The following is a 14,635-nucleotide window of genomic DNA, read 5'->3' on the forward strand; positions in this document are numbered from 1 at the left end:
GGGACCCGGGTTCGATTCCCGATGGGGGAAGGCCAAAAATTTGATACACTCTAAATCTCGCCAACTCGCAAGAGACGACTGTACCTTTACAGGTTTTTCCCTCAAGTGAGGTTTTTCCCTCTCCTTCGGCGAATGCGGTACAGGGGGTTGCGGGTGAGAAAGAAACAAATCGTAAAGACTCGAGAGAGTATACAAGAGAAGATTGAGGGATTAGACCTGTTGTTTGTAGAGGAGGGTGGGGTAAAACGGACACTTTAGACTTTTTTAAAATTATTCATAACTCAGAAACAAATTGATCAATTGAGCTCAGTTTAGACTCGTTATAAAGGGAAAGAATTGTTCTTTGTATTGAAACAAAAATTATTAAATTTTATCAACATTTCAACCCCTTATTAACATTTTAAAAAAGTCAAAAGTGTCCGTTTTACTCCAACCTCCCCTAATTATTGTCACTCGACAATTATTTTGGGGGGTTAGAGGGGAATTTTTTCGAACATCAGAGAAAAGTTTATTCCAACAATCGACAGTTATAAAAAGAGAGACTGCTTGTGCTAATTTATAGAAACAAATAAAATAATGAATAATAATAATAATTTAGTGCAGCACGGGGTTAGAAAAAAAAGAGATGTAGAGCCGATGTGAGTGAGAGTTCACGTAAAGTGTTTGTTTACAGACGGAAGAGCCACCACGTAACGTCCAGGGGAGCAGAGACCGGTGAGTTTGTTTACCAGTAATAATTGAGGAATGAGAACTTTTGAGGTTGTTTGTAATTATAAAATTATTACGAACCATTTATAGAATTATAAACTAATTTTCATTACTTTAATAGCCATCATACGATTAACCACTAATATGGTGATAAAAAATGAATTTCAATCCATTACTAATTACGGCATCAGTCAGAAATTCATTGCTCTCGTTTATCATTAATATGGTAATCAAAAGTTAATTTCCCTCTATTACTGCTCACAATGAATTCGATTGTGATGAAATCCAAATGTTCGCGAAAATGAGATTGTCAACTCTGATGAAAGCGCGTATTTATTCGAAACAATAGATTTGGGGAAGTTATACTCAGACGATTGAGATTCTGAGGAAGTGGACTTACCATATGGTGAATTCGTTCAGCCGAAAAATTCGAGAAATCAAAATTTTCAACGTTGCTCGCAATTATTGTCACCCTAAGATTATTTTGAGGAATTAGTGAACGACAAATAGTTTTGAACATCACAATATGATTTATTTTAACAATCAGCAATAACAAAGGTAGACGTGTTTTTTATAATCCATATAAACGAAATAATTCTCCTCGAAATATCTAATCTCGAATTTGGATTACGTTATTATGCTCGATAAAAATATACCTATTGATAAGTGTACTATAATCCCCTCAATTTCTTATCATTGAAAATTGATGGATTTCAAGTAGAACAGAACAGAATAGAACAAAAGAACAATGCCATCTCCCCCATTCGTTCGGTATTACTCAATAATCAATAATGACTCTTAAGGTTTTCTCATTAAAGAATAGTTTGTTATCTCTAATATTAAATATAGACAATTCTTGTATAATATAGAGTTCTTCTTCGATATATAATAATATATATAATTCATTTTTTGTTTCTATCTGCGAGTGTTTTACATAAATGTTCATGTGTCGAATGACGTGTGAATTAGTTATCCTTCGGTTACAAGTCATCATGTGTAAATTCATTTTAAATTCATCGAATTCTTTTTGGTCTTACAGCAGTGATGCTTCAGTCGTCTTTGGTTGATGTGCGTATTAAATCGCCTCGTACCGATTATGCATATTATTTCTCATTCGTCTGATTGTTGCGCCGATAATTAACATCTCAATCCTGTTCCCTGAGTTGGTATACAACCTTTTCAGTCTTTACCATAGTATACAATTTTTTATTATTTTTTTCTCTAAATAAATTGCCATTTTCCAACAAACACCACACGTCAGGTTAAACAGTCAATGAATTTTCAAACTTGTCTCTCACTTTTTAAAGGCATATTCGTCAGTAGTATTCTACGAGAAATCTCGTCATTTATTTCCAACGAATTGAAAAATAAAATCAATAGTCTTTTGGTAACTTCCTACCAGTTGCCCACCATCGAATGGGCTAATGCCTTTCATAGAAAACAATTTTCTCAACATTATATCACTATGTTCGGAAAAAGGAAATCCTGTCCGCTATTCGTTGAGTCTTCCATCGGTCAATTACCAAAATAATGATAATTTATCAATAGAAAATATTCGCACTCTGTATTTGACTAAATTAACAATAATTTCAAGACCTCTTGGACACATTCAGATTAGTTGAAATGAAAAAATAATTATTCTTGCATCCCAGCAATTGAAACGAATCTTCCCATGGAAATTACGATACATATCACCAATGCTCGACCCAAAAACAGCCTCTCAACCTCTGAAAAAAATGATTCTACGTACCTACAACTAGAAGTACAATTAGGAATGATTGATACTGCCAAGACACTTTGAGAAGAATCAGAAAAGTTGATTGAAAAAAATGTATCAAGTTAAAACGACGAAGCTATCCTACTAATCGTTGGCAGCAGCCCCGTGCCTCCTGGGTCGTTTTCCAGTCTTCTGTTTCCTATGAAGATTCCCCTCGACCTTCCCCCTGGTCTCAGAAGACTCGGCCGAGCTGTCAGACCCACTCGCCTGCTCGAGTTTCCTCTTTCTAGCTCTCGTCACAGGGCCACTTCCACTGCTATTGCTGTTGCTATTGCTGTTCTGCTCCTCCCCATCGTCTCTTTTCCTCCTCTTGGTTTTGGGTGCTTCAAGAGGCTCTCTGACCCTCTCCCTCTCTAGAAGAATACTCCTAGGCGAATTGGAATCAGAAGACGACGACAGCGAACTCAAATACTCGTTGACCCTCTCCTCCCCGAAATCAAAGGCATTGGGTTGGGCTGGGGAGGCCGAGGTCGTCATAGAAGTTGTGGCACTAGGTGGTCTCAACACTTGAGCAGAAGAGGGACTGGACGACGTGGTGGAAGCCGAAGACGAGACAGAGGAAGAAGTCGATCGTTTGTGGAGTTTCCTCCTCTGCGCCAGTTTGGCTCCATCTACATTCTTCAGCTTGAAGGAATTCGGCTTCTCGTTGATACCAGAGGTGGACTGAGTGTGGAGAGGTTCAACAGGTGTGCCCGAGCTACCAGTTAACCAGCAATGACGAACCAGAGCTGACGCTGTCAGCCTCTCATTAGGATCTGTCGCCAGCAATGCTTTCGCTATTTCCTTGCCAGCTGGACTGATGTGCCTCCACTCATCCCCATCGAAGTCAATCTCTCCAGTTCTGATTCTACTTGCCAGGTCTAGACTGCCAACCTTGAACGGAGGCTTCCCAGAGAGCAGGGAATACAGGATTGCCCCTAAACTCCAGAGATCACAGCTCTCGTCGTATCCCTGTCGAGCCAGGACCTCCGGTGCTGCGTAGGGAAGGGTGAAGCACGGAGTGTGAAGGGGCTCGCAGGACCTTTTCAATCTGGCAAAGCCAAAGTCCACGACTTTCACTGGTGAATCTGCTCCAGAGTGAGCGTAGACCAAATTCTCAGGCTTCAAGTCCCGATGAACAACTCCACGCGAGTGCATGAATTGCACTACTGATGCCAATTGTTTCATCACTTTGATGGCCTCTTTCTCAGTTATTTTGCGGTTTGAACGGAGCAGTTCACCGCCTGAGAGCAATTCCATGACTATGTATGTGTGGGCTCGATCTTGGTAGACGTCGATTAATTTCACTACATTTGGATGGCCCTGGCAGGCACGAAGGAGGTTCGCTTCTCGGCCACAGTCCACTCTCCTACTTACAATTTTCACTGCGTACTCTTGTTTCGTTTGGCGATGTCTGCAGAGGCGACAGACGGAGAAACTTCCGTCGCCAAGGGCTTCTCTCCTCGGGTCAATATCGTAGTGCTGGAAAAATGTGGATTCCTCGAAACGGGAGGCGAGGACTGACGAGGCAGACGGAGCGTGACCCTCTGGGGTTGAGTCTCGGAATATGTCTTCGGACACTACGTTGTCACCGAAGAGGACTGATGGGGCAATGTAGGAGTATCCCTGAGAACAATTAAACGAAAATTTAATTTTCATTCTTCTCGATACTTTCGGAATGTTAATTAAACTGGGCTATTAGTTCAGAACTTTTCTATGACTAATCTTTATTGAATAGTTAACAAAATTAAAGAGGACATTTGAAATTCAACAATTGAATGAATCATGCCCCATTTCAAAGTATAAGAAAAAGACTTTGAAAACGATTAGAGTTCATTCTGTTCCACTTTCTCCTAATGTATTTTCATTTGCGTAAATGGGAAACCGTCATGCAAATAATGAAACACATTAAAACTCACCCGAAATATTTTGTCATAATTGGGTGGTACAACCGCCGGACTATCAGCAGCTACCATTTTCGTGAATTCATCCGAAAAATTGCTGGTATCTAGTTCGTGAGCAATTTGAGGCACAAAGGGTGGTTCAATCTCTCGTTTCTCCAGTGCAGACCAACTGAATGGCTTCGGGGCTTTCCTGAAGAATGGATGCTCCTTGAGCTCTTTAGCATCGCCAGGTCCACCCCCCAATCTTTGTCTCGGATCTTTAACCAAGAGCCTGGCAAGAAAGTCCTGAACTTCTGGACTCAAGTGGCTTGGAATTGGTGGCTCGGTTTTAAGAATTCTACGTGATATCTCCTGTTGAGTATTTCTCTCTCCTTCTACGGTAAATGGAGAGGCTCCTGTGAGAAGTTCGTAAGCCAATACTCCTACGCTCCACCAGTCGACAGCCTGAAGTGTTGAGAATAAGTTGAGTGAGAATTGAGGAGTAGAAAAATCAGGCAAAAGTCGTTATTTCATGCTAGGGGATTTTTCGTTACACAATTCCACTTCGAGAGGAATTTCCGATAAAAAATTTTCATAGCACCGCCCAGTAATTATATAAATGTCTTTATGCAGAACTAAAGTTTCTGTGCAATAATTCTTCGTAAAGATCCCCTCCATAGATGTCTCTGAGGAAATTCTTATTCGAGTTCTTCATAGGAAATCTTATAATAACTTGTCTCGACAAAAGAAGTCTTTTGACGAGTTTCCGGCTCCCCTAATATCCAACATATCCTTGAAAAAGCGTTTTTCAAGTGAAATTGAGTCATATCGTTTCATCACTTCACTGAAGTGCTTACACGGCATATTTCAGCTCAAAATACTTGACAATGTGTTGTACATTTCCACCTCGAAACAATGAAATACACATGTCACATTTATTGCAACATAAGCGTGTCATTCACATGATCAGGAAAAATAGTGGAAAAATTACCAACGAGATAATGAAAAAGTACTCACAATATCGTGACCAGCAGAACCGCCTCGGACAACTTCCGGTGCCATGTACTCAATGGTTCCACAAAATGAGTATGCCCGTGCATTGTTGTCCCTCTCGTGCGGCAGAAATTCTTTACTGAGACCGAAGTCCGTGAGTACTATGTGCCCCTCACGATCCAAAAGTATGTTTTCAAGTTTTATGTCGCGATAAATAATACCCAACTGTGAATAACAATGTTTTGTTAATGTTTTTTTTTTATGTGAATGTCTGTAGGAGCAATAATGCCCATCGAATGGGGTGCATTTGCGGCAGATCATTGGAATATCGTAAATAAGACAGGGTTATTTATGCTCACCGTATGTAAATGCTCCAGTGCAATAATAATCTCTCCGATGTATATCCGTACTTCATCCTCGGTGAAGTGTTCTCGCTGATAAAGGTGGGTGAATAATTCACCACCATTCACGTAATCTGGATTCAAATATAGAAATTTTCAATTTCAATTGGAAAATACGTCAATCCATTCGATTATTACGTAAATAAATCTTGCTCAGGATGTTTGACAATCGTTGAGATTCAACAATTGGTTTTTGATGGATACAAGCTATTGAATTGCAGTGATACAATGAATTATTCATAATTGTACCTAAAATTAAGTGAAGTTTAGCATCAGTTTGAAAGGCGTAGTGGAGTGTCACCAAGAATGGACTGTCCCTCACAGCCTCAAGAACTTGTCTTTCAGTTTTAGTGTGCTCCGTTGTTTTCTTTTTCTGAACAATCGTAGCTTTTTTCAATACTTTCATCGCATAAAGACGGCCAACGTCAGCGCCAATTCTCTTTCTCACGAGGAAGACTTTTCCATAAGCTGAGAGACAAAAAATAACAATACACATTGTTAAACGGGAATTAACATTCAAGGATCTTCATATAAATGATAATGATGTTGTTAATTTTTCGAGCCTTTACCTCCTGTTCCAAGGACTTTCAGCAGATCAAAGTGCGTCATGTCTACCCTCTGGCCGGCGCTGTCAGTAAGATTAACTGAAACAATATGAAAAAAGCGACTGTGAATTTATTGTATGAATGGGATTTGATTGCGAATCAAGCACTTTGGGGAATTCATTTCGGGGGAATTTTATGCGACAGCTTTCATTTATCATTCAGAGTGATCGTTGGGCTCTTCCAGATGTTTATTTGCTCGTTGGCAGGTGCGTAAGACGAGTCTCCTTGGGGTATGTGCTGAGTTGAAAAACAAAAACATCTCACAATTGTTACAGCAAATTTGAATAATCAATTGCGATAATTTATGGAAATGCCTGAGGAGGGAATGTGCTTCGTGCAAAAAGTCTTCGAAGATGCTCATGCGTCAAACATATTTCCCAATCACAATCATTGTTTTTTATTCCGAAAACCTCATCACATCGCATTAAGATTTTTTTCTTCTTATCATAATTTCATGTCCATTGTCGATTTCCATTTGAAGCGATACCCTACATTGGAGATTCTTAAACAACAAGGAAGTGAGCCAAGATTAAGTGAAATAGAATCAGGTGAAATGAAATCACCATTAATGCTCCCCTGTGTCCGCATAAATTTCACCAATCAAGTTTAAGGGAAAATAAACATTGTCGCGACTCAATAGATTCAACCCCTCTTGAACTTTTTCCCGTTAACCCCCCTCGGTGCTTACACAGCTCTCGTTTGCACGTGGAATATCCGTGTCAAGGTGGTGGAATGGCGCGGCCATGATCACACTTCGGCGTTTACCTATGTTGTTACTACACCACACAAGTACATTTTACTCGGTTCAACGTTAAGACGCAAGAGAGTAGACAAATATATATACATTCTCTGAACAGGTGTAATGGTAACTTAGCGACCCAGTTTTATGACTGACTATATACTTTCGTGGCTTCCGTTTCTGTCGCGACGTATCATCGAGTTTAAACGAGGAAAGAACAATGAAAAGTTTTTCCTTCCTAATTGCTCGAAAACTTTTGCTCCCCAGACAAATACCGAACCCTTGAATTGAGTACTTATTATTGTAAGTACGTGTTTTGGTTGCGAAACGTTTTGCTTAAATAATTCACACAATTAGTTTTGAGGAAATATCTAGGGAATGAAGGGAAATAGCACAATTTCCATGGAGATGTTTTTTGTGGAGACGATTGAGAGCTGCAACAATGCTCCTCATGAAAATGTCGCCATCTCTCTTGTATTTGAAAATATTTATCAAAAACTGGCCTCGAAGCGGAATTTCTTTGAAAGAAGATAAGTTAATTCCACTTCACAATTAGAGATTTCCAACAATGAAAAGTTTCTCCTGCCTAATTGCTCAAGAACTATTGCCTCTCCGGCAAATACCAAACCCTTCATGTAAGTACTTATTACTGTAAGTACGTGTTTGGCTTGTGGAACGTTTTGTCTAAATAATTCACATAATTAGTTTTGAGGGAATATCTGGGAAATTAAGCGGAATAGCAATATTTTCCGGGAGACCTTTGTTGTGGAGATGAATCAGAGCTGTAAAAATAGTCCTCATGAAGATGCTGTTATCTCTCCTGTATTTGAAAATATTTATCAAAAACTGGCCTCAAAGTGGAATGAGCTTTTCTGCTTTCAAGTTATTGGATTACGTGTAGGAATACTCAATAAAAACACATTAGTTTTATTCTTCAAAGTAAAACTCTTTAATGATCGCACGCAGAAGGTATATCTTTCTCCAACGAAGTCTCTAGGACGACTAACTAAAAGTCATGAGAGTTTTCACTCTCTGGACCCATTTGACAAAAGGCCCTTGTTTCAATTTTCTTCAGCCTCTCCTTTGTGACTCACCATGAGGACTGTTTTTCTTCACGTCTCTATTTTCTAAGAAAAGCCATAAATGTCACCCTGAGTGTTTGGGTGGAAAAGAGAAAATGTTTAACTAAACTAAGAAATTAATTTTTGTATTCAGGCATGAATTCCAACACAAGTAAATTCCACTTCGCAATTAGTTGTTGAAGAATGTAGATAGGGAGATTTCTAACAATGAAAAGTTTTTCCTGCCTAATTGCCCAAAACTATCGCCCCCCAGACAAATACCAAACCCTTCAAGTAAGTACTTATTACTGTAAGTACGTGCTTGGGTTGCAGAATGTTGTGTCTAAATAATTCCCCCAATCAGTTTTGAGGGAATATCTCAGAAATTAAGCGAAATACCAAAATTTTCAGGAAGATTTTTTTTGTGGAGATGATTGAGAGCTGCAAAAATGGTCCTCATAAAAATGTCGCCATCTCTCTTGTACTCAAAAGTATTCATCAAAACTGGCCTCGAAGTGGAATTAGCTTATCGCCTTCTAAGTAAACTCCACTTCACAATTAGCTGTAGAAGAATGTAGATAGGGAGATTTCCATCCAAACATTTTTTCATGTTCATTCAATTTCAAAAACATTTTCCGAATGCACTACTTACTTTTCCCTCGCCTCAATTATCATTTTATCTCACGCCCCAATATTCCCGAGATGTTTTTTTTCTTCCGAACGAAATGATCTCAAGCATAAAAATAGCCATTCGGAATAAGATTTTTTGTCAGCAAAGTTAAACGCACGATCGACGAGGGCGTGAGCTAATTTCGAAATTTTTCTTTCGCAAAGACCATTTGATACGAGGCCGAGGAGGATGGCTAGTGCATTAAGCTGGTTAATACATTGGCTTTATAAAACCCGGGACTCCTCTTCTCCCGTCGTCTCTCTGTTTCACTGCTCTTCTCCCCTCGCTCTCGTCTGACCCCCACGGAAGTTCCGCTTTTGTACGACCCAGATAACCGGCATTCACTCGCTATTTCGTAACGGGACCGACTTTCTTTCGGTTACCTGACTCAGACAGCTCGTGCGCGCTCAGCACGCTTGTACACTCGCCTATATCTCCCCCCTTATTGCTCCAATGCAGCAACCCCCTCTTCATTTTTTTTCAACTGTATTAACCAGGATTTTGTAATTCATTTGTGTGGCTTTGAGTGGGTATTTGGGTAGCGTTTATCGTGAGTCGCAGATGTAATTGAATTTTTCGGTTTCCTTCGGTGTTTGGGATGAATTAGGTTGGAAAGAGAAAGGACCGTTAAATCTAAGTAAAAGTGGTTACTACTTCAATCTGCGTATATATTACGATTATTATAAAACAGGGAACATCTTGAGATATTACTGTTTATCTTTCGATACATTTAACGACTGAGGTTGCCTATTGTGTTTATTATTACTATTGTATTAATAACGGAAAAAAAATGATAGAGGTGTTAGATGCATTGGACTAGATTATTCTAAGGGATGGAAACAAAATTTTAAACCCGACAAATGAAATAAAATAAAATATTAAACCCTTACCACGCTCATAAAATACCACAATTTTCGGCCCAGGAATGCAAATGGAGGGGAGAAATTTTCATAATTAATGCACCCTTAGGTCAGTCCACACTTCCGCCTGATAGCGTTTTTTTTTCGTAAACGACGAATAAAATCAACAAACATATTGCGTTTCGGTAACAGCAACGGATGTGTGTTTGTTGCCAAAAAGCATCTGGTTGCGGAGATTTTCAGGTGTTTGGTATATGGAATGCATTTTATTTTTAAAGAGAGAGATCCAATGCATTAAAATTATTATCACTCATTACAGGAAGAATGGATTGACTCGTTGCCGGTAACAAAACGCCATGTGTTTGATGACTTTCGTCGTCGTTTCGGTGCGATAAAAATGCTAGAAATTTTATATTAAAAAAAATTTAAATTATGGAAATTATGTAAATAGTGATCCGAGGATTATCTGAAATCTTAACATTCCCCGAAATTTAAGGAACTGAAGATAATGATCCTTGAAAGCCCGACGATTTTTTTAGTTGTGTCACAGAGACGGGGAATCCCGTACAGCGCACGGTTGCAACTCGTCGACCGTTTGTTACGGGGAATACCGTAATAAGTAACGTTTTTCATTTGTCTGTGTTGTAGTACACGGAGCTAAATGACTGGCTTTTATACTTCGTGAAAAAAAAAGGCTTGCACATTCGTTTACCCTTCCAAGACGCCCGATTCAACCGCAGATTTCACCTCGAAAATCTCGGCGAGAATGGTGTTGAGAGAGGGAACTCATCGACTGAGGTTTTCATTAAATGTTGTTTCATGATTTTTTTTTTCAACATTCTTCTGTGAAAAGAATTTCCCTTGCATAATTTTTTCGTTGTTTGTTCTTCAATCAAGACTATTGCTTTCCAAAATTAATGAAACTAACATTCATTGATGATAACTACAGAAATTGATAACGATATAAATTGAAAAAAAGCGTCGCAACAGCTTTGAAATAACTAAATGATCAATGTGTCATAAAATTGTTATTAACCTGAAGAGAATAACTCTTTATTAATTTGAATACTTGTGGTCGCGGATAGACATTATTGACCTGCACTGGTAGATTGATTTATTTATTCCAAGCGAGATTCGTTAAATATTAACGGATGGTAGAGTTGAATATGACCAAATGAATATTCGTTAATAGTTAACAAATGGTTCACTTGAAAAGTGAAAATCGAATCAAACAAGGCTTCTCAAATCCACATTTGTTACCTATTAACGAATGAACATTTGGTGAGACCGAATAGACCCTCGTTTCCACCCAAATCCATTCGTTAACAATAACTAATCCTGTCCATCAGTGTGTTCATTCTAAATTCCAAATTTCAAGGAAATTTTTGAATCATCTTCATGTTTTACGAATTTTCCTCTGCTGTGTCTACACATTTCCTCAATCAATCTAATTGAATTATGATAGGAGAATTTTGAAGAAGAGAAAAAATTAATATTTGATGAATTTCCAATCATTCACTCTTAAGAATAAAGGCTACATCCGACGACGAAGTTCAAGGCGCCCCGCCCCCCTCCCCCCATTCTGCCGACATGAACGATGTTAACAGCTGCAAAGAAATGACAGTGTCATTGGACAGACCTCTGAGATAAAACTGACAAGCGATATCGCACGTTGTACAGCCATTATACGACCTCCTCGTCTCCTCGTTCAGAAGAAAAGAAAACATAACTGGAGGTTTCAATAATCACTCAAATGTGAATTTAACGACTTCCATGTTCATTTGCTTCCCCGTAAATTACTTCTCTGAACTTTGAGAGCATTATTCACTCATTAATAATTTAGAATGTTTCTTTATCATTCAGGTTTTGTTTGCAAAACAATTACCTTTCCTTTTATTCGCGATTCCTTTCTTTTCGCCTCTCACTTTCCCCCAGAGGACGGCACGGAAGACTTTAAAAATAAAACGTTCTTGATATTTTTTCAGCGATTGTCTTATCAAGGACGAAGAATAATTCGAGACGCTCCACGAGAGCATACGTTTATTTGGTTTGGGAAATACTTAGTGTTTGAGTAAATGTAACGAGGATCTCTCAGGGACTTTCACTCACTTGTGGGCTTTTCTTGGGAGTCGTAATCTTATTCAGTATGATTGGTTTATGCATTCGCTTCATTTTTTTTCCAGTATTCTTATCGGGTTTCCTTGAAACTCGCGCTAAAATTGTTAATCATCGGTTGATAATTTATCCTGTCTCTGTTTTCTCTCTTCTCCAATGTGTGAAAAAAATTATTTTCGGAATTTTGGTTTACAAAAACGATCTACGGGAGAAAACATCGAGTTAGCACGACAGTAATTCAATGAAAAAACCAAAAGACACGCACCAAAAAATAGCCCTCGATATATATTTAGCTTCGAAAAAAAACGAGTCGAATCGATTTCCATAAATCCGTATTTATTCTGTTTATTATCTTATCAGCAGAGGAACATTTTGATTTTATTCAAGGTGAGGATGATTAAAAATTAAATGATGAGAAATTTCCGTCGCTCTCTAGATACAATTATGTTGGAGAACGATAATGAAGGAGTTGTATTTTACCACGTTCGAGGCTGCTGAACCAATCAACATTGTCTCAAAGTCACAATCTGATCGTAGACAGTCAACTTTCCACCTCAATAAACGCTTTAATTGAATGAACTTAATCTTTAAATTGTAAATTCACTGTTTAAAATGCTTGAAGGAGAGTTGTTGTCTCATTATCATTGAATTTAGGCTCGTGATAACTTGAGTCGAATTCTTGAATTCCAAAACTGAGGCCCCTGGGCTTGTGATACCGTTACCAATCACCAACGTTCCAAATTCCAAGGTTTCAAAACTACTCCGGTGTTGTACCGTTTTTATCCTTGATTCGATTTTGCTTGTATTTCGCTTTCCGTCAGGTTAAAAAAACAGAAATCATTTTTACACGTATTTTTATCATTTCACGTGTCGCTCGATAACTGAACTGATGTCTTTACAAAAGCTACCGAATTTATTGGTTTTTCATGGCCTCAATATTGAAAAAAAAAAAGGAGGAAATTATTATTATTTCGGAGTCTTTTTCTACATATTTTTCGCATTCATTTCACTTTCTCATTGTTGTACTGGTGTTGCAGAGGGTCAATGATAGGTGCTAAGCGGGTACCAGCATGTTACGTACCATTTTCAATCGATAAAATCCACGCGGAGTGTATTAAAGACTTTTCCATGCAGTAATAAAAAACTATACGTGACTAAAAATTTTTTTTTCAATCAAGTTACATAAAGACGCCTCATTTTTCATCTAAACAAAATCTGTCGGTCTTAACAAAAGAAAGCCAGTTTTTCGGTTTGAAATTTTCAGAATTTTCGATCATCAAATATATACTTCCCATAAATAAAAAAAATATATATATTCTTCCTGCTCAAATGAGTGCTATATTTAAAACGCCAAGGCTGAAAATCACTACACGTGGACTATTATCTTCGAAAGTCTTAATTTTTGTGGCTGTAAAAACTTTTATGATCTAGTAATTTTTCAATATCTAATTCCGTAGTCGTTATATTCGTGGTTACAAGTAGATGTCTCACTTGTGTTGCCTTCGTAGTTCGTAGTTAGTTGTTGAAAAACACGGAATTGAGGAGGGGAGAGTTAACAATAAGAAGATATGCTAATTATTCAATTCTACTTTCAGTGTAATTATCTGCGCATGAAGCAGGTAAATTTCTTTCTAATGACAGTTAAAGTCGCTTTGTCGGGGGGCAGGTCATTCCAAATGGCTCAATGGAGAAAACAATCGGTTAAGAATTCTTACGACACGTCTCCGCCCCCTCTGCAATGACCCCAGACCTAGCTTAACTGATGAATTGACTTTTGAGTCAAAGGTATTCATTCTATCCCTTCACCCCGAATTTTCCTTTCTGCTGAGTGCGAATATCGAGCCAGAAAGACGAAAAACTGCCGTTGCTTTTCATTCATTCTCGGAGGGACTCCCTCGCCCGACTTACCCCCCGCTGAGTGTCTCCAATGACGCAGAAATGCTACCCAAAGTCGTCAGCATCAATCACAATCCGACGCATTTTTCCCAATCACTATTTCACAATGTTTCGATTGACCAAAATATATTCTATCGCTCTATGAATACCAATCACTACCGCAGGGGTTGAAGCAGTGAGACAGGGAAATAACATTCGAGAGTGTCAGTGGGTCGAGAGTCCCCCACGTGCTCTTTCTCCTTCACCGATAGATCGATGCGACACTCGTGCTCCATTTGCTCGGTTATACACGTGGGGGAGAAGGCGATATACTAAGGGTAATTCTCATTATCATCAACTGTAGACAGTCTAAGCTGTCAAAGGTTCATTACTAACCGATTACTCCAGCATTTGGGGGATTCTAGTTGGCGGGGGAACTCTTTCGGAATCTACGGAATTTTTGTCTTTACGGATGTCCAAGTACACTGATAGAACGGTTTAGTCAAATAAAACGAGACTTTTTAACTATTACTACGATTCGTTAACTATTAACGAATCGCGGTAACAGCTAAGAAGCCTCGTTTGGTGCAACTGAATCGTTCCACCTTTTCTATCAGTGTATCTTTTACAGTACACGGAGAGAAATGTTCAGTAAAAATTACGGAACTCACAGGAGTATCTGAATACCACTGCGTGAAACACACAGTAGTATAAAACTTCAATTGCGTGAAACACACAGGTGTATAAAAATACCACTGCGTGAAACACACAGTAGTATAAAAATACAACTGCGTGAAACACACAGTAGCCTTAAAACCTATTCCATTCGATTCCTGAGGAAATTTGGGTTCCGTATAGGCAGATGGACGGCTCAGGATTGCGTTTTTCCACTTCCTAGGCCTTATACAAGATGAATTAAATTAATTTTTTTTGGCACTTTCGTTTTTCGCGATTATCTCGGAAACTATG

At 38.6% G+C, this 14,635-nt stretch overlaps 2 protein-coding genes across 3 annotated transcripts in view; one reads left to right on the plus strand and one right to left on the minus strand.

The window, feature by feature from the left end:
- Positions 1-14,635, plus strand: part of LOC107047950 (transcription factor sox-2) — a 161,176-nt gene that overhangs the window by 1,179 nt on the left and 145,362 nt on the right. The window contains exon 3 of the mRNA XM_015270901.2: positions 674-714. The gene's annotated coding sequence lies outside the window, so the exon portion shown is untranslated. The remainder of the gene's footprint in view (positions 1-673; positions 715-14,635) is intronic.
- LOC107047608 (ribosomal protein S6 kinase alpha-5) overlaps positions 1,216-14,635 on the minus strand; it is a 20,700-nt gene continuing 7,280 nt past the window's right edge. For both annotated transcript variants that reach the window (XM_015270469.2, XM_015270423.2), the window contains exons 2-7: positions 6,311-6,385; positions 5,991-6,209; positions 5,700-5,815; positions 5,365-5,565; positions 4,384-4,812; positions 1,216-4,090 (exon numbers count right to left, since the gene is read on the minus strand). In XM_015270469.2, coding sequence (XP_015125955.1) covers positions 2,570-4,090; positions 4,384-4,812; positions 5,365-5,565; positions 5,700-5,815; positions 5,991-6,209; positions 6,311-6,385 — 2,561 coding nt within the window. In that variant the 3' untranslated portion in view covers positions 1,216-2,569. The remainder of the gene's footprint in view (positions 4,091-4,383; positions 4,813-5,364; positions 5,566-5,699; positions 5,816-5,990; positions 6,210-6,310; positions 6,386-14,635) is intronic.

This window comes from Diachasma alloeum, unplaced genomic scaffold (assembly GCF_001412515.2).
Source record: "Diachasma alloeum isolate Michigan unplaced genomic scaffold, Dall2.0 Dall_scaffold_00176, whole genome shotgun sequence".
Lineage (NCBI taxonomy): Eukaryota > Metazoa > Arthropoda > Insecta > Hymenoptera > Braconidae > Diachasma > Diachasma alloeum.